This window comes from Parasteatoda tepidariorum, chromosome 4 (genome assembly GCF_982258835.1).
Source record: "Parasteatoda tepidariorum strain Cologne lab strain chromosome 4, Ptep-v5.0, whole genome shotgun sequence".
NCBI classification, from domain to species: domain Eukaryota; kingdom Metazoa; phylum Arthropoda; class Arachnida; order Araneae; family Theridiidae; genus Parasteatoda; species Parasteatoda tepidariorum.
Window position 1 is genome coordinate 95,225,777 of NC_141758.1, and position 23,663 is coordinate 95,249,439.

The 23,663-nt window shown below is 25.6% G+C and overlaps 2 protein-coding genes across 3 annotated transcripts in view; one reads left to right on the forward strand and one right to left on the reverse strand.

Annotated features, from left to right (window-relative positions):
* The window catches only part of LOC107456859 (non-selective voltage-gated ion channel VDAC2), a 113,609-nt gene that overhangs the window by 53,008 nt on the left and 36,938 nt on the right, over positions 1-23,663 (reverse strand). The gene's annotated exons all lie outside the window — the stretch shown is intronic.
* Positions 685-22,491, forward strand: nst (phosphoglucomutase 3-like protein nst). 2 transcript variants are annotated; one of them, XM_016074840.5, is made up of 17 exons: positions 685-1,145; positions 1,233-1,303; positions 2,635-2,767; positions 5,272-5,367; positions 5,603-5,676; positions 7,153-7,284; positions 8,443-8,588; positions 9,654-9,696; positions 9,780-9,904; positions 11,678-11,791; positions 12,453-12,554; positions 15,352-15,407; positions 16,706-16,769; positions 16,885-17,007; positions 18,695-18,816; positions 19,537-19,588; positions 22,255-22,491. In XM_016074840.5, the coding sequence occupies exons 1-17, from the start codon at positions 1,045-1,047 to the stop codon at positions 22,309-22,311; spliced, it is 1,611 nt and encodes a 536-aa protein (XP_015930326.1). In that variant the 5' UTR covers positions 685-1,044; the 3' UTR covers positions 22,312-22,491. The 2 variants fall into 2 exon arrangements, with proteins under 2 accessions (XP_015930326.1, XP_042900184.1); XM_043044250.3 differs by lacking the exon at positions 1,233-1,303 and having other exon boundaries at positions 882-1,145.

Sequence of the window (23,663 nt, forward strand, 5' to 3'; positions counted from 1 at the left end):
CTTTCATCATGTTTAAAATCAGAAATCTCTAATTTCATTGATTCTCTCATCTCCTTAAGACTCAACTAAGAAATTCATAGAATTAAATTCGAACAATTATCATGTAGAATAAACATACAAATTATTAGAAATTATATAAAAACAAAACTAGAAAAAAAGGTCAGACAGGAAGCTATTTTAAAGCTTTTAAATCTGCCAGCTTCTCTGATTGAAAACTTTTCAACATATTCAATAATATTGTGAATCAGATAGGTTATTTTCATCACCAAAGCTAATGGCATAAATAAAAGCTACCAAAATAACTTCCAAAATTTTAAATTTACTCGATAAAAACATTAATTATATTACGTAAAAATATATGATTAAATTATTAATAATTTATTTAAATAATGTTACAAATAAATTGTCAAAAGTATAAAAACGTATAACCTAGGAAAGAATATTATCAAGGAACTATAATAATTTGTAAGCATCTAATAACTGCTCAACTAAGATTATATAGCGTTTGTGATTTAAACAATAAGAAATTTCAGAACATTAGGAAGAAAAATAAATCTAAACGCTAAAATTAATAAAATCTGCAAATTTCAAAATTAACGTGTTCGGCTTAAATAATTTTAGTATACAACGCGGTTACAGTTACTAAATTATTCAAGGAGATAAAAGTTTCGATGAAACATTTTTGCTGATAAAATTTGAGGATAAGATACGAGAATTTGATTGGTTTATTTTGAGCATTTGATTGAATGTAGCCAATCATATTCCTTTATTTTTCCGCCTCAGTTCTTACATTTAGTTATCTTGTAACTTCACTTGTCACCTGGTTGTTATGGTAACGTATGCATCATCTGGTCCGGAGAAAACAGAATAAATTCCTCTGTAAATATGAACTGGTTTTAAAATAAGTATACATATTTAGGTCATTGTAAATCAAGGTTTTAATTTTTGATGGGTGAATGCTTTTAATGCTTGAAAATTACCTTAATTGTTGTATAAGTGTTTTTGAAATTGCAGTGTTTGTTTAAAATAAATTTCCTTGTCGAAATGGATGAGCAATTTCAAACTGCAGAATCTTTAGGTGCTCAAAAATATCCCCGGAACTCTTCAAGAATTTTACAATATGGTACTGCTGGTTTCCGGGAGAAGTAAGAAGTTACATTTTTTGTTCTGTTTATTGCTGCAAATAAATTTGTAGGTTTAATATAAAATTTATACTTAATTTCATTTTTCAGATCTTCTGAATTACCTCATGTTATGTTTCGCATGGGATTATTGGCAGTTTTGAGATCAAAAGTAAAAAATGGCGAGTATATATATATCTATATGTATATATTGCTTAGACAAGTCCAAAGAAATCAAATTATTAAATAAACTAATTTCTAGGTTAATTTAAGTATATCAAACCTAGAAAAAAATAACGGAACTGTTTCTATACTTTGTGGAGCTTCGTAAATGTTCCTTAGAATTGCTCCTTAGGTTACTTCGGACTTTAGGTATTAATTTATGTTTTTGAAATCTAGTTTTTTTTTTTCTTCCTAATTTCATTCTCAAAAACAAACAACTTAAAATTTTTTTTGTCCCCTTCAAATTTTATGCTATTATTTCAATTTTATTTAGGCAACATTAGTGACCCTTTAAATTGAGGAATTTTGAGTCTCATCTTCTCAACCACTCTTAAATAATTATCTAAAATTGTTTGAGTAAATCTTATTCTATAATTTTTATTTATAGATAGTTTTTTTTTGTTTTCACTCTTTTTTTTAAATTTGAACTTTATGATAAACTACTTGTTAACAAAAATATTAGTAAACTAGCTTTCAATTAATTTTTCTTTTAAAAGATTAAAAAAAAAAATTATATACTTTTCCAGAAAATTACTTTGTATATCAATGGATGAAACTATTGAAAGATCATGTAATGTCAAGCCTTGAGAAAATGCCCTACTTGCTTCACTTCTGTGATGGGAGCAGAATTATCCAAAATGTTTCAGTCTATTAATTTTTGTGGAGTTAACTTCAACATAGAGACTATATTTATAAAATGCCATTATGTTTTTTAACTGCCTAACTGACATATTAATTATGCAGAAATAAACATTATAAAATTAATGATTAAATATTAAATAAAAAATAATTATTATACATTTTTTAATCTTTTTTAAACTGTACTATAATAAACTATATCTAAACTATAGGTTAATTAAACCGAGATTTAATTAGCTTATTACTAGGATTATTGTCAGTTGTCACCCAACTTGGCACTTTTTTTTTCAAAAACATGTGTGTGCTGATAACAAAGCTATACCAAATAATCTAAAAAGTTCATTCAAATGCTTATTTTCAAGAAGAGTTGAATTTTAAAATTTTATTTTGAATTGCTAAACATCTTCCATAGTTATTGACTGTCAGGGTCTATCTAGCTATAGACTTTGAATTGTGATCACCCCTGGGCTTCAGTTACTATGGAGGGTCCCTTTAAGAGTGAGGCTCTTGGACCCTAACTAATTTAAAATTGCTAGGAAATCGAAAAATTTCAATATAATTTTTGAAATTATTTATCGTAATTAGTTTTATTCTTAGCATTATGAATAAAATATAATGATATATAGGAATAATATTGTTCTATTTTATGTAGGCTCTACAGTTGGGTTGATGATTACAGCCTCTCATAATCCAGAAGAAGACAATGGAGTAAAATTATGTGACCCAGATAGTAAAATGCTTGAGAAAGATTGGGAAACATTAGCAACTAAACTTATCAATACTAAGTATGAATTCTCTCAAAAGTGTGGTTTAATTTTTTTTGAATTAAAACTCTTTATCAATCTGATTACATTTTCTTTTCTTTTTTTATGCATGTATTACTTTATAAAGCTTCATACTTTTCATTTTCATTGTGTAAAAGCAGATATGATTTTAAATTATATCTTTTTTATTTTCATGAGTTTATGTCTTTATTAAATCTCTTCCAAATGTCCATTTTAAAAGTGAATAAAAATCAGTGCATGATTTAGGCTTAATGTATTAAAATTAATTTTAATTTCAAATTAATCCATCAGTATTTTGATTAATTTGCTGTCAACACAAATAAATAGAATTTAATTATTTTAACTCGGTTTGTTTCCAGTTTTTTTTCCTCACTTATCTAATCAGAAAACATATTATTTTTTGCTAGTAAAGCAATTTGATATGACTTTCATTTTTCCATTAAATCATTTTGACAATCTATATTTCTAGAAAATTAAACTTTTTAAAACATGCTGTAAAATATTTGTGTAATCATCAAAAAGCTATTAAAATTCAATACTGTTCATATCATGATATGTAATTCTTTAAGTAAGTTTCTTTACCTTAGAGACACAAAGCTTTAAATGCATTCTTGAAGTGGTGTTATCAGAACTTCTCGAATATACCATAAAATTTTCTTCCTTTCCTATCCTTTTTTTAATATTTATGTTTTACTGTTCATTAACAGTTTGACTGTATGTGTCTAAGCTGATGTAAAGTCAGTGAATACATATTTTAATGGAATTTTCATTTATTAAAACATAAATAAAATTTTTGAACTTCAATTTTTCATGCTGAATCATTTATTAGAAATTAAATTAGGTTAAAATAATCTGTTCTTTTTATTAGTAATTTATAAATCTCTAAAGCGAAACTACACATTATTTTTTATCATAACTGGTCTTTTATTCTCTTTTCAACAAAATATCTTTTTGTCTGAGAAGATAAATTGTTATATTTCATCAATTATGAATTTGTTTGAATTGTACAGTTCTTCAAAAAAAATGGATCACCATGCATAACTAATGCATTGATCTAATGATTGGATCTTCACGTTCTAAGACTTAATGGCTCAAGAGGGTGACCTCAAATATGTTAATTAATAATTGCAGATGATATTTTAGCTTACGAATTCATACACGAAAACGTACTTTCTCTAAATAAACATCCGATGTATCCAGATTTCTGACCCCCAAGATATTGAGGTAGCCACAATCTGGGAAATATGATCCCATGAACATGAGAGATCTCCAAAGTTTGGACCTCTTAATGTTACTTGTACTTTTTGCATATTTTGCTCTATTTCGAAAACTTTTTAAGTGAATTGAAAAGTTTTTGAACGCAATTATAAAGTTTGTTTACCCAAAGATAAATCCTAGGAAAAAAAATTTTACTAATTATTTATTAATTTAGTTAAGAGTGGTTGAAAAAGTTTTGAATTGTAAGGTGCACAATTTTTGCATAATTTTAAAGAATTTAATTTTACATGACAAAATACAAAATTTGGGCAAAATTAAGTTGAATAATAAGGTCCTGAAAGATTGAATTTCAAAAAGTCAGATGTTTAAAATTTGATTTCTCTCAAATTATTCAACCGATTTCAATCAAATTTTGTATTTTTCCATGTCAAATTATGTACTCCAAAATGATGTAAAAAATTATACACTTTACAATTCAAAATTTTTGACTAATATTTAATAATATAATAAAAAAAAAATTTCTGCAATTTATATTTTTTGCGCGGAATTTTCTTTGGATAAACAAGTTTTACAACAGTGTGCAAAAAGTTTTCCATTTGCTTAAAAAGTTCTCACGATATGGTGAAATCCCTAAAAAGTAGAATTAGCATTAAGAGATTCAAACTTTAAATCTCTCTGTTGACCAAACTATGAGGACCATATTGCAAAATTGCGACTCCCCTTTATATATTGGGGATCAGAAATCTGAATTCGTTAAATAAAAGCTATGTTTTTCAAAAAAAGTGCGTTTTTATGACTGGTTTTGTAACCTAAAATGTTTTCTGCACTTATTAATTAGCAAATTTGAGGTCTTCCCCTTGAACGATTAAGATTGAGTCCTAGAATGTGAAGATCTGATCTTTAGATCAAAAAGTTCAGGGTCATTGTCTTTATTCGCAGTAAATAATATTATAGACTTCAATGTTTTATCTGTTATATACATACTTAATATGAGGGTAGAACCTTATTCCTACAGTAAAAAAATAATATATAATGAAAAAATAATATTCTTCAAGGACATTTTTGAACAAGTTTCATGGTTTTTTAAATAAAGTATATATATTCTTTAGAGAAACACTTATAAATTGTTTTGCTTTTATTTAAAGTTTTCTCTTAACTTTAAATATTTGATTTTCCTTATATAATGAAGTATTGGCAATAAATATACCTAATATCAATATCTTGTGACAGTTTTACTTCGTTTATAGACAGTGTAAGTGATACTTATATTTATTTTAATATTTCAGCAATGAATCTTTAAAGGAAGTTCTAAAATCTATTTTAGATTCGAACAAAATAAACTTTGATTTACCTGCTAATGTATATCTTGCAAAAGATACCAGGTAGGTTTATTTTTAAATATTTTTTCTTACAAATCATTTGGAATACTGAAATATATAATGTGTGTTTATATATTCATCTATTAAATAATAAAGGTCTTTTTTTTGTTCTCTGTAACTGTACCCCTTTATAAATGTAATTTTTTGTTGATTTATTTATTTAATTTCTTTATTACAAAGATGAAGTATAATTGCTATTTTATTTGAAAGTAATATATTATTTTAATATAATTTTTAGGAGCAGCAGTGAGTTTCTATTGCAGGCAGCCATTGATGGTGTTACTAGTTTAAATGGAGAATTTAAAAATTTTGGTATTTTGATTTTTTTGAAATTGTTTGTATGTGTTTTTAATTATTTATTATTGAGCCATATCAAAGTAATAACCTTAACTTAATGAAAAATCATACAACTTTAGTTTTTCTGTCAACTTGTGAAAATAGCGTAATATTTATTTTTAAGTTCCCCAAGACTAAAGATATATTTTAATTAGTTTCTGTCTCACTTTTTTTTAAAATTAAAATACACCCTGGAGAAAAATTAAACATAAACTGTTATCTTTGGTTTAATTTGTAGGAATAAAATGTGAATATCATATTTATTCACAATTTTAGTATTGGTATTGTTGATCAGTTGATGTCGAGGTTTTATTCCGTGGCTTGGGGCGCATTTCAATTTCCTATATTTGATTCAACTGCATTGTTTCTGATAGTGTCTTAGTAACTGAGAATCAACTCTAACGTAATGTTCTCCATTACTCAGCTAGAAAAGTCTGCACACAGTTAGGTAATTGATGAGCATCGTACAGGTGATTGTTACTACCAATTGCGTTCAAATATAAATTGTAGTAGTGTTGTGTGGAAGTTGTATTATCTTTAGATCATCATTAAAGATGAATTCCAGACTCTCTCCAATTGCCTATTTGTGTAGCTTTACTGTAATATTAACAATCAAACCTTATAGAATGGCACAGTTATTCAATTATTATAAAAAAATTTATATGTTCAGGGTTAAAATGGGTTGGTTTTCTATTTGTGTTTAGTAAATAAATAAAATATTTAGCATCCAATTTTGAAGTCTATTTGTGCAATTTTTGCCTAAAATTACTTTAATTTAGTCTTACGCAAGCAAACAAGGTTATAAAAATTTTTGTGCTTTTTTCATTAAAATAGTGTGTTTAGAATAACTATATGTTTTAAAAATTATGTTTTTAAAGTGATAATTGATTAAAAATACCATGTTATAAGGATTACTAATTTCAGATGAACTGTTACTTACTGTAATTTATAAAGGTGAAACAAGAAACGTTGAATTTTTTTTCCTTTACAAAAAATAAACCTAATGGAATTATACTAAATGTAGTATATATAAATAATAATTAACAGCAAATTGAATTTTTAAAAATAAATGAAAAAAATTATGTACTGTATTAGATTTACATCTATTTTTATAATTGAGTGGACTTCTATTAGTTTTTTATTACAGTATTTATTTTTTGTAATTAAAAAAAAAACCTCTAACAATTAAATACGTGGATTTAGTCAAAGAATTTTAAGATTACATTATTTTTTAGATTCCAAGAAAAGATTCACATAATAGTTGTAATTTCTATACTAATGTAAAATTCTCTTCAAATCTTAAATTTTGTTCTGTATGTGTTTAAGTTAAGAAGTTCACTGTGTTCGTTCTTAATATAATATAGAAATTGAATTGTATTATATATTTATCTTTTGAATTTTATTTTTATATGTTTGTATTAATTTTTATTTATAAATATGTTATTTTTTTAGGATTATTGACCACTCCTCAGTTACATTTTGTAGTTTATTGTAAAAATTTTGGTACTTATGGAACTCCAACAGCTGAAGGCTACTATGAAAAATTATCAAATGCTTTTGAAACCTTGAGATCAAATTCAATTGGTACAGTTATAAACCAACTTATTGAAATTGTTTATTACATCTATGTTTATCTAATATTTGTATGTATATATATTGCTTATACTTCTTAGCTATAAATTTTAGTTTAAAATGCTATACTAGTTTACAATTTTTCCTGGCTAAGATGCATTGAATAATTAATAATTGAAATGTAATTCAATGTAATAATTAAGGTCAAAATTTTAACCATAATGATATTTTTATATTATTTTTTAAAATTATTATTATTCTCTCTTTTTTAGCATTTTTTTAAATTTAAGCCGTATTTTATATTTTTTCCTGGCTTAAGATGTATTGAATAATTAATAATTGAAATGTAATTCAATATAATAATTAGGGTCAGAATTTTAATCATAATGGTATTTTTAAATTATTTTTTAAAATTATTATTATTATCTCTTTTTTTTTAGTATTTTTTGAAATTTTTGCCATATTTTATATTTTAAGATATTTTTTAGGAAATTTAACCTTTTTCATATATTGTAATTTTCAGTATTTCTTGTAACTTGTTTTCATCATTTCTAACTAATATACATTTTTGAAGAGTAGCTTATTGTTCTAAATTTAATGCATTGTAACTGAGTTGTACTTCTTGTCAACTTCTAGTTTTAACTAAGTTGTACTTCTTGTCAACTTCTAGTTTTAACTAAGTTGTACTTCTTCAAGCTTCTTCTTTTACAGATGCAAATTTTTCGAATTTCAGAACAGATTCATGTATATTAATTTTCCTGGTGTTGACTGTCTAGGGTCTTAATTTTTGAAACAAATTAAAAAAATTTTAAAGTCCCAAACAATAATGAAAAAATATATCTTTTCAGTTTCTTTTAATGTATTTATATACATTAAAAGAAACTGAAATATAAAATGTAATTTCAGTTAAAAATGTATAGAAACTGAAATATAAAATGTAATTTCAGTTAAAAATGTATAGAAACTGAAATATAAAATGAAACTGAATAATAAATGTAATTTCAGTTGAAAAAAGAATTTTAGTTTGAGATTCTTTTTTAGTTATTAGAGCTAATGCCTTTTTAGTGGTTTTTAAAGTAATTTTTTAAATTATCCAAGTCTGATATATATGCTAGTTACTGTTCACTGATTTTATTTTGTCAATTAAATACATTTTTGTGTTTATGACAGAAAGCAAGACAAAGTATACAGCTAACATGTATGTGGATGGTGCAAATGGTATTGGAGCTTTGAAGTTTAAGGAGTTACAAAATTATATCAAATCCCTCAATGTGGAAATATTTAATGATGGAACCACTGGAAAGTTAAATTTTAATGTAGGTTTAATGTAAATTTTTCTTTAATTTATTAGTTATAAACTTTTAATTATGTGTTTGATATTTACCAATCAATAATTTGTTTTTTTTTTAAGCTTTCTGTTTATTTATACATTTTTCATTGTATTGAAGAACTTTTATTTTAATATTTATTTGCATGGAAACATCAGAGAAAAAAAGAGATGGTTTTAAGTACATAATATTTATTAAAATTTTTGTTTTTTTTATGTTAAAAAATATATATATACTTTCATTTGATGTGGTATTTAAGATCCATTGGACATTACATAAGATCTACAATAGTAATGATGATGGTCAAGGATGATAATTTTTTCTTAGTGAGAAAGGAAATATGGAATATATATTTAAAAAAAACTAAAAATTAAAAATAATGTTAGTTTTAATGATGTGCAAGAATAGTTTTAATGATTTTAAAAGTATGATTCATTTCACTTAGTATAATTCACTTAAATTCATTTCATCATAAAGTAATTTGAATTTTCCAGCCAAACTTATTAATAATCTCAATAAAAAGTAAATATATTTCTTTAAAGTTTTGTTTATTTTTCCTAATACTTACTTATACAGCACTGCAGCTCGTTGTCAGTCTTGGCCTGCTAAACAATATTGTTCCAGACTGTCTTATTTTTGGGTTTAGGCTTTCAATTTTTCATCTTCAAAGTGGTTAGATCTTTGATTGTATCGTCTAACCATCTCTTTTTTGAACTTTCTCTTGGTTTCAAGTTCAAAGGTTTCAAATTTAAGTTTTTCCCATAAATTTTTTTTTAATGACAAAGCTTCTTAATCAAGGTTGGAAACAAACTATGATAATTTTCTGTTAAATTTCTTTTTTAATTCAGTAATTTTTTATCAACAAGCCTTAATACTTCTGTTAATTTTTTATCATCTTATAAATTATAAAAATAGGGATGTTTGCTCTACTGTTAATAATTTCAAGTATTGCAAGCAATTTTAAAATTAATTCCTTAATTATGTGAACTTTCAGTTCTGAAATCAAAGTATAAAAATTGAACAATATTAATAATTAAAACATATTTGTTTTAGTGTGGAGCAGACTTCGTTAAAGTTGAACAAAAAGCACCTGAAGGTACATTGCTTTTAAAAAATTTTTTTTCTTCCTTTTTCAACATTTGATTCTGTTTTGTTTGAATTATGATTGTTTATTTTTAGGGAGTGAAATATTAGTTAATGAAAGATATGCTTCCTTTGATGGAGATGCTGATCGATTGGTTTACTTTTACAAAGATGGTTCTAGTTCATTTCATCTCTTAGATGGTGATAAAATTGCTACTTTGGTTAGTATTTATTCTTATCTTTCTGTATCTCAGTGTATGTAGTTATGCTTTTTTTGCAATGTCATTTAAACTGAAAGTTTAGTTATGCATATTTTATCACTGAATGTTTTATTATTATTTGAGATTAAATGTCTTTTTGATTGATTGTTTTTCTATTATTTGGGATTTAGTATTGAAAATGATTTTTTTATGCTTTTAATTAAATCATAAAAGTATATTTTCAAAGTTTAAAGAGCTATTTTTTTCTTATACAATTTATTTAGATTTTTTTCTCCACTCATTTCAATAAACTGAGGTAACCAAATTTGTTTTTTTGTTCATGAAGTTAATGAAGAAGAAGCTTCTGTATCTATAAAAATGTTTCAGTTGTTTTATTTTGGATGTTTGGTTAAAGTGTTATTGATTGGTATACTAGAAAAATTCATAATATAATATGTATATTATTTATGATATTTAAAAGTAAATGTCTAGATACTTCTAGTTGTAACATTATCTAGTTCAGTTTTTATCGATAGTCTTCCAATCTAAAAATGTAAGACATTTAAAAGTAAATTTCTAGATTCTCCTAGATGTAACATTATCTAATTCAGTCTTTATAGATAGGGTTTCAATTCCAAAATGTATTATACTAAAAATTCAATTTAAAGATTCATCTAGATGTAACATTATCTAATTCATTCTTTATAGATAGTGTCCCGATTCCAAATAAAAATGAAAGGGTTTATAATATTTTTACTTTTAGTATTCTGTAAAGGATGTAAAACAAGTTTGTAAACTTTTGTGAAATTTCTATTCTTATTAACTTTTTTTCTTTTAATCAAGTAACAATTTGTACATAGTTTGTAATTTTAATTGTTCTAGCACAGTTTTAGTTGTGATTTAAAGTATGGCTAAAAATTTTGGACCTGAATGCATAAGATTAATATCAATGTTAGCTGTACACTTGTGAAGTTAAGGGAAAAAAAATTTTTTTTTGAATTATTTCTATCTTTTTCTAAAAAAAGTTTAGTTTTTATTTTATTTATTTGTACTTCTAAATTCCCAAATGTGCTTTTTTGACTGATGAAAATGTAATGTTAATGAAATTTTTAGTTTTAATTGTATTTTCATTTATAGCTATAAAAATATTACATTTATTTTATCTGGGATGTTCTTGCTTCACCTATTTCAACTTGCAGAAAACAATCACTTGCACACAGAATTGTTCTAAACCTGTTCTATTTTCCTTCCAGTTATCCTGAAGCTTCTGTTAAAAAAGAATTAATTATATCTATTCAAAAATAGCCATTTTTCACAAAATTGCACTAAATTTATTTCAGAAAAATAAGTTCTGTTGTAGAAGTAATAAAATTATAATTTATGTATATTTGTAACTTAGCTTGTTGTTGTATTTAAAGATTATCAGTCTTCATTGAAATTGCAGACTGAATTAAATTAATGCTGAAAGTGGTTTCAAAAGTACAAAAATTATGTTCCACAAATGTTTCAAAAATCATAAAATTTGTTGCTTTGAATTCAAAAGAAAAGTTCCAAGAAAAATTGCCCCTAAACAAATACTATTACATTAATTTCAAAATTGCACTCAATTCAGTTTAAATTAATAATTATTCTATTAAGTTATTTATTATGTAAAATAAGAAAAAAAAAATTTCCAAGTACTCAATTTTTAATGTACTGTAATATAAAGTTTTTTCTGATAATTTTGTTTTTTTGAAGTATGTCTTAGTTCTCACCTATTAATTTAAAAAATGATGAATTTTATTTTGTGAATAGGTTGCAAAGTTTTTGAAAGATTTAGTTGATTTAGTCTCCTTAAAACTTGAAATAAGAGTTGTACAAACTGCTTATGCAAATGGTAGTTCAACACAATATATTGAAAACAAATTGGTAAGATTTTTATACATACATATTAGTTATTTCTGTTTAGGTTACTGTTTAAGAGCGAACAATACAAAGTGTTGCTAATTTACATCTCTTATATACACTTCTAGAATTCTTAACTGAAAAGCATGCTCACCAGGGAGCACAAATTAATGTCTAAGTGATGAAAAAACAAAGACATTTTTAAAACCTGATGAATTACTATTGAGAAAAGTTGAAGTTAAATCAGTTTGATTGCCTAAAGAAATTTTAATGGTCATATTGGTATTTACTTCTTCTCTTCCTCTGGCATTTAAACAGGTGGTTGACGTTTTTAATTTTGACTCACTCAATATTGATTCACCACATTTATTAAGATAGTTTTTTTCTTTGCTTAAATATTAGTTTACAATTCCTAATTTATATATTTTTTGACTTCATATTAACTAGGGTCCCTTCAATTATATATTAATGGTGGTTATGGAATGGTTCATTTTTATTTTTCTCTCTCTTAAATTAATTTTTTTTTTAAAATTTTATGTAGGGTAACCAAAAATTATTAATAAAAAAACACTTTTATTTAACATCTTTTAAGTATAATTGAATTTTTTGTGATTTTTTTTTATTGTTTCATTGAATAAATATAAGAAATTGAAGCTATTTTCTTTTATTTATTTTTAATGTTTAGAAAATACCTGTTGTTTGTGTACCTACTGGAGTAAAACATTTGCACCATGAAGCTATGAAATATGATATTGGTATTTATTTCGAAGCTAATGGACATGGTACAGTAAGTATTTTTACTTAATACAAACGTTTAACATTTTATTGCAGATTCATGATAAATAAATAAGTAACATTGAAAGTCTTGTTTTGAAATAAAATGAAAATGATCTCTTTTTAATAAGGTGTGTAGCGTTTTTCAAAGGTGCTTATTTTTCATTTACTTTTTTTAAAAGCCCTTAAAGGTGTTTTATTTATTCGAGGTTTGTAAAAAGTGCTTAATTTACTATCTTTTAGAAGGAGATTTTTTCTTTGCCGTATTGATTATTGTTCTAAATTACAAAAAAATGCATGATTTTCACAATTTTCTCTGCAATATTTATCGGAAACTAGTTATTTTATCATGATTATGTAAAGTTTTTGAATCTTTTTTTGAATTTTATTGATTTTATGTTTTTTAAGAACTTTAAACGACAGAAAGAAATAATTTTTATTACTGCACAGATCCTAATTAGGATTTTTTTTTTGGAAAGTGATTAAAAATGTTTTTGAGTGCTTCAAAGGTGCTTATTTTTTGTTGAAAAATCTGTCTATGCACCCTGTTTAAGATATATTTAAATTTTCTTTGTAAATAGATCTAGAAATTCTATATAAATTAATTTGAATGTTTAAATTGTTAACTAATGCACACTTTTCATGATCTTTTTTATGCATAAATTTCTTTTTGTTTACTAATAAATCTTTCTAATTTATTAGTTAATGTCTCAATATTTCTTTAAGTGATTTTTTTAATAATTTAGCTTTAATTTCATCTTATTGGCTCTACTCCAAAGTATAATTATGATTTTACCTTTTTATCTTTTTTTGTTCTGTCTGTGTCTGGCTCAGTTAGGAGCCTTCTTTAAATATCTTGCAAATCCGCATTGAAAGGATTCCCGCCCTCTGAATGTTTTTTCAATGGCTGTTTTATGCAATTATTACTTTATCACTTTAAAGCTCAAATTAAATATCTGATTTAAATTTATCAAAAGTTTGCTAATAAGCTCACCCTGCTTTCTCTATTTTTATTCTCAATTTATTGAAATAAAATTGAAGAATTTTTGAAAATTTTTATTTTATGTTGGAATATTATGATGCTCTACACACTAGTTTTAAAATTTTTAACTATGAAATTTAATTATTATTTAAGATTCAATTTTGTTTTCATACCAGTGTTGAACAGCTGACCTAATTCTGAGTTACAATTATCAATGTTCAACTCTGTCACATTGTAATTTCAAACCCAACTCAGGAGACAAAAGAACTTCTGGATCGAGTATTTAGACAAACTAGCCTTTGTGGAATACTTTTTGAAGAAACTGGCCTTCATTTGCATTACATGATAAGAAGAACCTCCCACAATTATCCTGGTGGCTATGGGATTCTAACCCATAATCCGTCTATTGCTGTGAATATTTTTCATCAGCACTGTGGTAGGTGCGAGCCGGGAGCAGAGTGTGTATCAACTAGTCACCCCTAGAACTCGAACCTGGGGCACCTCATTGGGAGGCAAGCACACTATCCACTGCAGCTCAATTTTTTTAAGATTCTAGAAAATTTTGAAGTTATCTAGATGTATGTTAAAATTTGTGGTTCTACCCATAATAAAAATAGTTACACAGTTACAATTGACATTTAATACAAGACCTCTGTAATCCTAATGGAAATGGACATTATAAGGTGAGGTCACAATATTGTAATTACTCAATATTTTAGTAAAAATTTACTCTTAACTTATAAATTCTGTAACAAAACCATTATTCTTTTCTCCATTTATACTTAAAAATTTTTATTCCCGATCTGAGCGTAAGACTTTTTGATAGTTACAAGCAGCTGTTTTTTCTAAATAATGTCAATCTATATCTTAAGCACTTATATTTAGAAAGAAGAGAATCGAATTGAGAAATTGAATTTTAAAAAAAGTTGTGTGGTTAATGACCGATTTCACAAATTTTTTTTATTTTGTCACGTAAAATTACATACTTTAAACTGATGTAAAAATATGTGTACCTCGCAATTCAAAATTTTTCAACTATTATTGAATAAAAAATAATAAATTTTTACTAAAATTTATTTTTTGCAGGAAATTATTTTTGGACAAACAAATTTTATAGTTGAGTGCAAAAATGTTTCAATTTGCTTAAAAAGTTCTCGAGATATGACGATGTACACAAAGAGTAAAATTAGCATTAATGGGTCCAAACTTTGAATCACTCTCCTGATCAAACTACGGGGACCATATTTGTCAGATATTTTGGGGGTCAGAATTCTGAATCTGTTAAAAAGAAGGTACGTTTATTTAGAGAAAGCAAGTTTTGTGTCGATTTTGTAACTTAATATCGTCCGCACTTATTAATTAGCATATCCTAATAATTAATTAGTTACCCTCTCTAATCATCGAGTCTTAGAATGTAAAGATCCAATCATTACATCAAAAGTTATTCAGTGTGGTCCCTTTTTTTTGAGGAGGGGGTACCTCATTGCATAGCAGCTCTAATACTCTCTGTACTAGTACTGCACTGTACTAGCAAGTCTGAACATTTATTAAACAATGCCTTCAATTATATCATTTCTTCAGTGTTTTATATGCTCTGTGTTTTCTTTCCTGTTATTCATTTTTTTTTTTCATTTTACCTTTTCTTTGTAATTTGAACTGACATTGGAAATAATAACCAGAATTTTTTTTTATTATACTTGCATGCATGAATTTTTTATGTAAGTGGTATATTATTTTATTGGAAAAACTTTCTCTTTACTTTAAAATAATTGTACTTATTTTTTTACTAGTTGCATTTTCAGATTAATGAAAAAATTTATAATTTTAGGTTGTTTTTAGTAAAGAAGCTAAGCAAAATATTAAAGCTCTTGTATCAAGTGAAAAGTATGTTTTATCCTGTAAATATGCCTGATCTCTTCATTTTTTTAAAACTTAATTGTTAAATTAAAATACTGGCAGTAATAATATTAGTGTTTTAATAAAAACTAATTTATTATATTAATCTTTGATGTATTTTTTTAATGCTATTTTTTTACTGTGCAATGTTTTATTTATCTAAGGGTAAATCTATGTTCTGATTATTCTAGTCTACATTAAGATGCTTAAATTTCAAGATTTTGGTTTTATGTCATCAGGAACTATTTGTAAAAGAAAGTATGTAATAAGAATTTTTAATAAATTCTTTAAATCCGTGCCATATTAAATTTTAATAAATTGATTATTAAATAAGTAAGTTTGTTATTAATAATTTACCACATGTGCTTAAGTTATCAAATATAATGCATAAAATTTCTGCTAAATTAAGTGCCTCATAGAAGAAGGATAATGGTAAATTAATTTCTTTTTTAAACAAGTTAGTTCAATTGAAGACAGAATTCTTAAAATTTGGCCAGAACCAAAAATTACCTACATAAGGAAGAAAACAAAACTGCAATTATCAAAAAAAGCTTTTTCTTATCTTTACAACATAGTTTAAGAATAAGCATATAAGGCAACATTTTCTTAGGTTTGTTTATTCTAATTTTTTTTTTGTTTTAGGTCAGTTAGAAGTAGAATCAGTCTTAACGACTGGGGCCATTTATGAGAATGGCTGATATTTCCGGATTTTCACCATTTTTTATTTTTTTAAATAATTTTAATTTATCAAAGCATATACATAAAAGCGAGAGATTTTTGTGTACATTTTATTGTATTTACTTAAAAAGTTTTCAATAAACAGTTAATTTTTTGAAACAAAATTGGCATTGCTTAATGCCAGTAGCAAAACAAATTTCTTAGGTACCAAGAAGGAAAGGATCTAAAATCAATAATTTATCATTTTTATAAATGTCTGGTAATAAATAATTTTATAGAAATAATATTATTAATGTATACATATTATAACTAATATTTTATAAGTAAATTATATTGATTCCTGCATGTGCTAATGTTAATTTTGATTTGTACCTAAACCAATTTATAAAGAAAATTATTTTTTATGAAAAAATTTATATTTGTATTGTTATTTTTGATTATTAATATTATTAGTTTTCTGAAAAATTTAGTTGTGATATTTTTTTTAAAAAATCACGATTTCTGGCTGTTAGTTTTTTTTTTTTTTTTTTTTTTTTTTTTTTTTTTTTTTTTTTAAATAATCTTGTCTTTAAATTTCTTGAATTGTTTAAAATTTTTTTTAATTGCAGTGTTAGTCAAGAACAAAAAATGGCAGCAAAGAAGTTTCTCTCAGTTATTGATCTCATAAATGAGGTAAAACACACATTTTGACTTTTTATAAAATTTTGTTGCACTTACTCTCAAATGGTTAAATTTATTTGCTTGCTGCATCCATAACAGGTTTGTAATTACAGTTATCATTTTCTAGACTGTTGGTGATGCCATTTCAGATTTACTTTTAGTTGAAGTAATACTTCATGATTTTGATTGGAGTGTTGAAGACTGGGATAAAATGTATACTGACCTACCTAATCGACAATTAAAAGTTAAGGTATGTAATATTAATGAACTTTAAATTATGTTTGTTGTAGAAAATGTTCCTTATTTTGTTAGGATAATTTTGTTTTTACTACTTAACTATCCTGTTAAAGTTTTAGATATTATTTTTTTACTTTTCATAAAAAGGTTGACATTTAGTTTAAAATAAATTGTAATTTCTAGTTTTTATTTTGAATGCCCAGAAATTTTTGAAATTATTTGATGTGCAATTATTTTACTATATTTATTACTATAATCATTTTACTATTACTATTTATGTGAAAACTGTAAGTTTCAGGATTAATTGTATGAAATATTTTTTGTTTTAATTATTTGAACTATAGTTAAAAAGTGAAACGTATGTAAGCCATTCATTTTCAAAATACTTTCTAAATACTGTTAAAGTTTTTGTATTTTGTTGAAGTTTTGTATGGGATTTTTTACGATTTTAGATTTAAGTTACTTAAACTGGCCCTCAACATATTAGTTGCAAAGATATTTAATTTTTTTTTGCCACTTAACTATCCTTTTTAAGTTTTTGACATTATTTTTTTTAAAATCGTTAACTTGTCTTTAAAAATATGTTAACTTTTAAAATAAGTAATAAAAAATGTAATTTCTAGTTTTTTTTTCTGATTCCCCAGAAATTTTCATAATTATTTGATGTGTAATTATGTAACTATATTTATTTAGGCTTAATTATATTAAACATTTTTATTTTCATTATTTGAAATTAAGTTTAAAAGCTAAACATGTGTAAGCCGTTCAAAATTACTTTAAAATGCAATCTAAATTCACCCTCTATTTTTTGGGATTTTAGATTTTAATTACTTACATTGGTTTACAACATATTAGTTGCAAAGATAATTAATGTTACTTTGGAAAGATAATTAATTTTTTTTATCACTTAACTATTGTTTTAAAGTTTTTGATATTTAGTTTATTCGTATAGAAAGGTTTTCTTGTCTAGAAAAAGGTTAACTTTTAGGATAAGTAAAAAAAAAAAATTATAATTTCTAGTTTTTTCTTTTGAATCACAGAAGTTTTTGTAATTGTTTGATTATTAAATTATGTTACTATATTAATTTAGATTTAATTACCATAAGTATTTTGATTTAAGTTATTTGAGATAATGTTAAAAAAAAGTAAGCATGTCTAATTCATTTACATTCAAATTACTTTCAAACACAATCAAAATATTCCCTGTATTTTTTACAATTTTAGATTTAAGTTACTTACGTTGGCCCACTCCATATTAGTTGCAAAGATAATAACTTATTTTACCACTTAACTATTCTTTTAAAGTTTTTGACATTATTTTTATTTTTTATAAAAAAACTTTTCTAAAAAGGATATACTTTATAGTATAAATAAAAAAGTTGTAATTTCTAATTTTTTCTTTTGAATCTCTTGAAATTTTTGTAATCATTTGATGTGTAATTATGTGACTGTATTTATATATACTTAATTACATTAAGTATTGTAATTTTAATTATTTGAAATGAAGTTAAGAAGTTAAACATGTGTAAGCCATTCACTTTTAAATTACTTTAAAATACAATCGAAATACACTCTGTATTTTTTACACTTTTAGATTAAGTTACTTACATTGGCTCACAACATGGCATATTTCTAGTTTTTATGGCCCACTCTCCAGAGATGATTGTGTATCCCTGATGTAACTGTTAATTTTATTACAGGTTCCTGATCGAAATGCCATTGAAACTACTGATGCCGAACGAAGGTGTGTGAAACCTGAAGGGTTACAAAAAGCTATTGAATCTGTTGTTTCATCTTACAACAATGCCAGGTCTTTTATTCGGTAAATAGTAAATATTTTTTAGCATACTAAAATATAATCGTTTATAAAACCCCCCAGCTAAATAGCCTTCTTTGAGTGAACACAGCTTTCACGACCTTGGGATACACCTGTGGTATCTCTACCTTGGCTTGGTTTATATCACTGTTTCTGATCTCATTAAATTTTGTACTGCCAAATTCATTTATAACACCAATGTAGGGACCAAAGGGGTTCTGAAATATAAAGAAGTAAAATCTATAGAGCACAAAAATAAATTAAATGTTTTATAATTGCCTATCTTTTATTGTTAATCTTATTTACACTGAATTGAGAAAAGAAAGCGAAATTTAGAATAGTGTGATTAAGAAAAATATGTGAACTGTTTGCAATTTCAAATTAATATTGAAATGCACAGGTTTAGAATTTTCTACAGTGAAAAGTTTTCGGAACTTCAGTGTTCAAAAAAGTATACAAAAGCTAGACGTTAAGAACGTATCCAATGAGCGAGTAAAGCGAGCATCGGATTGCTTTGCAATCCGAAATGAACTGCGAAAGCAGTTCCGAGGGTTGGCGAGCGCCAGCGAGCAGGGGGCGAAGCCTCCTAGTATTTAGTATGACGCTAACTGGTTTATATATTTTTAACTAAATGTTTTCACTTCTTTGTGAACACTTGTTTTTGTCTGTTTATACAATAGAAAATTTTTTTAAAAATGTACTGAAAGAGTTTCTTTTTTCTTTTAGTCCTTCTGGTACAGAAGATGTTGTAAGAGTATACGCTGAAGCAGAAACTCAGGTAATTTACTTTATCTTCTTTATTGTTATTTGGGATTGATCTACACTGAGTAACTAACATTTTGGGAGTGATTTTTTTTTCAAGACTTCGTTAGGGTTTTTGTGGAATATTTATTGCACTTTCCAATACTGATAGATTAGAAAGTTGTGGCTCTAGATGATTTTAAACTTCATACTTCAAATTGCCGATAGGATTGAAATTTGTGGATTGTGGGGGCCTACACATTAAAGGAAGTCTACATTTTCTTCATTAAAACAATCAATGTCTATATTAGCAATATGGTAAGATACATTATTCTGTTGAAAGTGCCCTAAAAGTCATCAGCATTACAAGATGTATTTTGCCAACAATGATATTTAGGCATTCAGACTACTATGAACACAAAATAAAGGGTCTAAAGCATTGTAGCAGTACACTAGCCCTCTAGTGGCAACAATGTGTTGTAAAATCTCATTTACATAAAGAAGACATAATAAACATTCCCGTTTGCATAATAAAAGGATTGCTCAGTGTATATGGGTCTATTATAAAGTCTTCTACTTCTACCTGACCCTTTCATTTTAATATTAAAATTCTGTTGCTTAATTTTTCTCTTGCTTTTTTTTATGTAAATTTTTTTTTAACAATCTAGAAAGCAAAAGCAAGTCTGAGAATTCCAAATAAATTGCTTATCTAAATCAGTCCACTTTTTTTTTTTAAATAATAGTTATTACTTAATTTTCATTTTATATACATTTAAAAGATATCTTGACAATGCTTATTCTTATCATTGTTTAATATTCATTAAATTTAAGATAATTGAAGAGCTTACAAGGGAAACTAGGGAAGTGTGACTCACCAATTTTAAAATAAACTAGTGGGATGTATGCCTTATGAGGAATAATTTTAGATGGCAACATTCGTTTCGTCCCATAGAAGGTTCTGTGAGAGATAAAAAATAATTCAATGTATAGAAAAATCGGTATTTTATTACTTCAATGCAGACTATTAGTTATTGTAATTGTCTCATAATCCAATTAATTTGTAATTAATTGGATAATTAATTAATTTGCTAGTTGATAAATTAATCAAAAAATTAATTAATCATTAATAAGTTATTAATTAATTGTTAATTAATTATTAATTAATTGTTAATTAATTAATTGATTTGCAATTACATACTCCAATTAATTTGGAAAGTTTTTTGGAAAAGAAAATTAAAAAATTTGATGTCAATTTTTCTTTTTAAATTAGCCTAACAGGTTTTTCTGAAAAACTACAGATATATAAAATTTTCGAAATCAATTTTGATAATAAATATGCATTATATAGTACGTGAAAGTACCACAAAATTAATTGGAGAATGAGACAATTACAATAACTAATAGTCTGCATTAAAGTAATAAAATACCGATTTTTCTATACATTGAATTATTTTTTATCTCTCACAGAACCTTCTATGGGCCGAAACGAATGTTTCCCCCTAAAATTATTCCTCATAAGGCATACATCCCAATAGTTTATTTCAAAATTGACGAGTCACACTTCCCTAGTTTCCCTTGTTAGAGATGTTAATTGAATTTAAACTTGTACAAACAATTAATTATGCCACGTTTTTAAACAAAAATGGGTTTAGATGGAATGTTTATACTTGTGATGTTCTATAGCTTCTCAAAATCAATAAATGCCACATAGCATATACTTTCACTGTAAGTTAATTTCCCCAAATTCACTAAAATGCTATGTTCTTTTATTATAGGCTAATTTTCTCAAGTTAACTAAAATACACCATAACAAGTTCTTTCTATGTAGGCTAATTTAATCCAATTCAGTGAAATATCACAATTTTCTTTCGCTATAGGCTGATTTTCAAGAGTTGAGTAAAATACCATATAAACAGTGTTTTTTGACTGTAGGCTAATTTTCTCTAGTTCATAGTAAAATTCATCATAGCATGTAGGTTAATTTTCTCAAATTCAATGAAATACCATAATGTTCCTTCATGAGCCGAGATGGCTCAGGTGATAGAGCATTTGCCTTCCAATGAGGTGAATGCCAGCAATAACTGGTAGATACGAATTCTGCATATGGCTTGCACCGACCACAGTGCTTGACTATCCTCCGTGGTAGACGGATCATGGGTTTGAGTCCCCTTGCCGTCAGACTAACCGTGGGTGTTTTTCCTCTCCACGTAACACAAATGCAGGTTAGTTCCATCAAAAAGTCCTCCACAAGGAAAATTTCTCCCAATACTTGATTCAGGAGTTTCCTTGTCTGCTGGATTGAGTTCAAAATTACAAAACTATGGAGTTGAACTTAAGTAGTCGCAAACCCAAAAAATTGGGTTTGGCTGTTCAACGACGGTTATAAAATAAAATGCTCTTTCATTAAAGGCTAATTTTCAGAAATTCATTAAAATACCTCACAACAGGTTCTTTTATTAAGGGCTTACTTTCTCAAATTAACTAAAATATCACATATATATTCTTTCATTGTATGTTAATTTTCTCAAATTCAGCAAAATACAAAATAACATGCTCTTTTACTATGTGCTTATTTTTTTCAAATTTAAAAAAATGTCTCATAACATGTTCTTTTGCTATAATATAATTTTTTTTAATCCATCAAGATCTTTAATTGTCTCTAAAATAAATATATAATACAGTAATATTTCTTAAATTTTCTAGGAGCAAGCTGATAAATTAGCCCACTCAGTCAAAGAACTAGTTGAGAAATTTACTTAACCATCTTAAGTTACATTGTTGTGAAAGAAAATATCTGTTGATGCAATTCATAGTTTAATTTTTGTATTGGAATTTTTAATGCTTTTTTATGCATTTATTAAGTGGTTTGTTGCAGGATGCTGTATTTTTTATTATTGTGAATGTATTTGTATATGGAGTTTAATAAACTTTGTTTTCATATTTCTGCTTATTTATTTGTTGATTTATTTTTTCATTCATTGGTGTGAAAAATGATAAGTAAAGAAAACGTGAGTCTGAACCAAGATCGGTGAAATTCATTTTTTTATTTAATTCAGATTTTTTTTATATTTACTCTCTTAAATTATCTCATAAAATGTGTTAACAGTTCTGAATATTACTTGAAAGCTATAATATAACTAAAATAGTTGATACGTCTAAATAAAATATTTCAAAAATTATTATTTAATTATTACAAACAAATCGCTGAATAAATAAAATCATGATTGTTTTTGTTCAAGCTAAACATTTAAAGACAAGGAGGCAATTTGTCAATTAAATATCCAAAGAAGAGTAAATTAGTTGAGATCAAAATACATTGTAAGTTTTTGTCGGCAGAGCAAGTTTTTCTTCAATATTGAATATGTTTTAAAAGCACGTAAAGCATTCAAATAAACATAAAACTAGATGGGTATGCTTAAAATAGTTTTATGTTACTCTATTCACTTTTAGTCTCTAGTTTTTTTTAGTTTATTTCGAAATATTTTTACCCATGTTTCGTTAAATGAAACCATCATCAATGAAATCAAAAAGAATCACTAAACTAAACTCAGCGGAGCGACAGCCCTAGAGCCTTAATCTTAATTGTTCCTCTTAATGTTCTTAAGTGTCCTCTTAATTGTTCGAAACATACATTGATTAATATGTATGTAGCACTACCAAAAAAGCGGACATATTATTAATTTTTTTATAATATGAGATTTACTTGAACTAGTTACATATTAAAGTGCTAGCATTATATTTTCCATATGTACTCATTTATGTTTAGAAATAGTCATAAACAATTGCTAAAAAAACTTATTTAGTCCAAAACAATGAAAGATCAGAGCAAATATACAGCTAATTTAATATAAGGGTGATAATTAGCGCGTGGTTCATTTAAAAATGACATATATAAATAAATCATTCAAAAATTACATTTTAGATCAGGTTTTCTGAAACTTTTTGGTGTGGGGAGGGGGACCCCATAATATTTCATTTGTGGGACTCCAAAGACGGCTATATACACATGTGCGAACCGTCATGCGTAAAAGCAAATAAAATAAACGTTTCTGTCGCAAAAAATCCATCGAAAGATTTTGTGTTTCCTTGTATGTACTGTCTTATTTTTATTT

What these genes read in the sequence shown, in the direction of transcription:
- nst (XM_016074840.5), top strand. Translation starts at nt 1,045, where the DNA reads ATGGATGAGCAATTTCAAACTGCAGAATCTTTAGGTGCTCAAAAATAT. An exon ending in CTTGAGATCAAATTCAATTG is followed by an intron (nt 7,285 to 8,442) that starts GTACAGTTATAA and finishes TGTTTATGACAG; the next exon opens with AAAGCAAGACAAAGTATACA. An exon ending in ATCGACAATTAAAAGTTAAG is followed by an intron (nt 17,008 to 18,694) that starts GTATGTAATATT and finishes ATTTTATTACAG; the next exon opens with GTTCCTGATCGAAATGCCAT.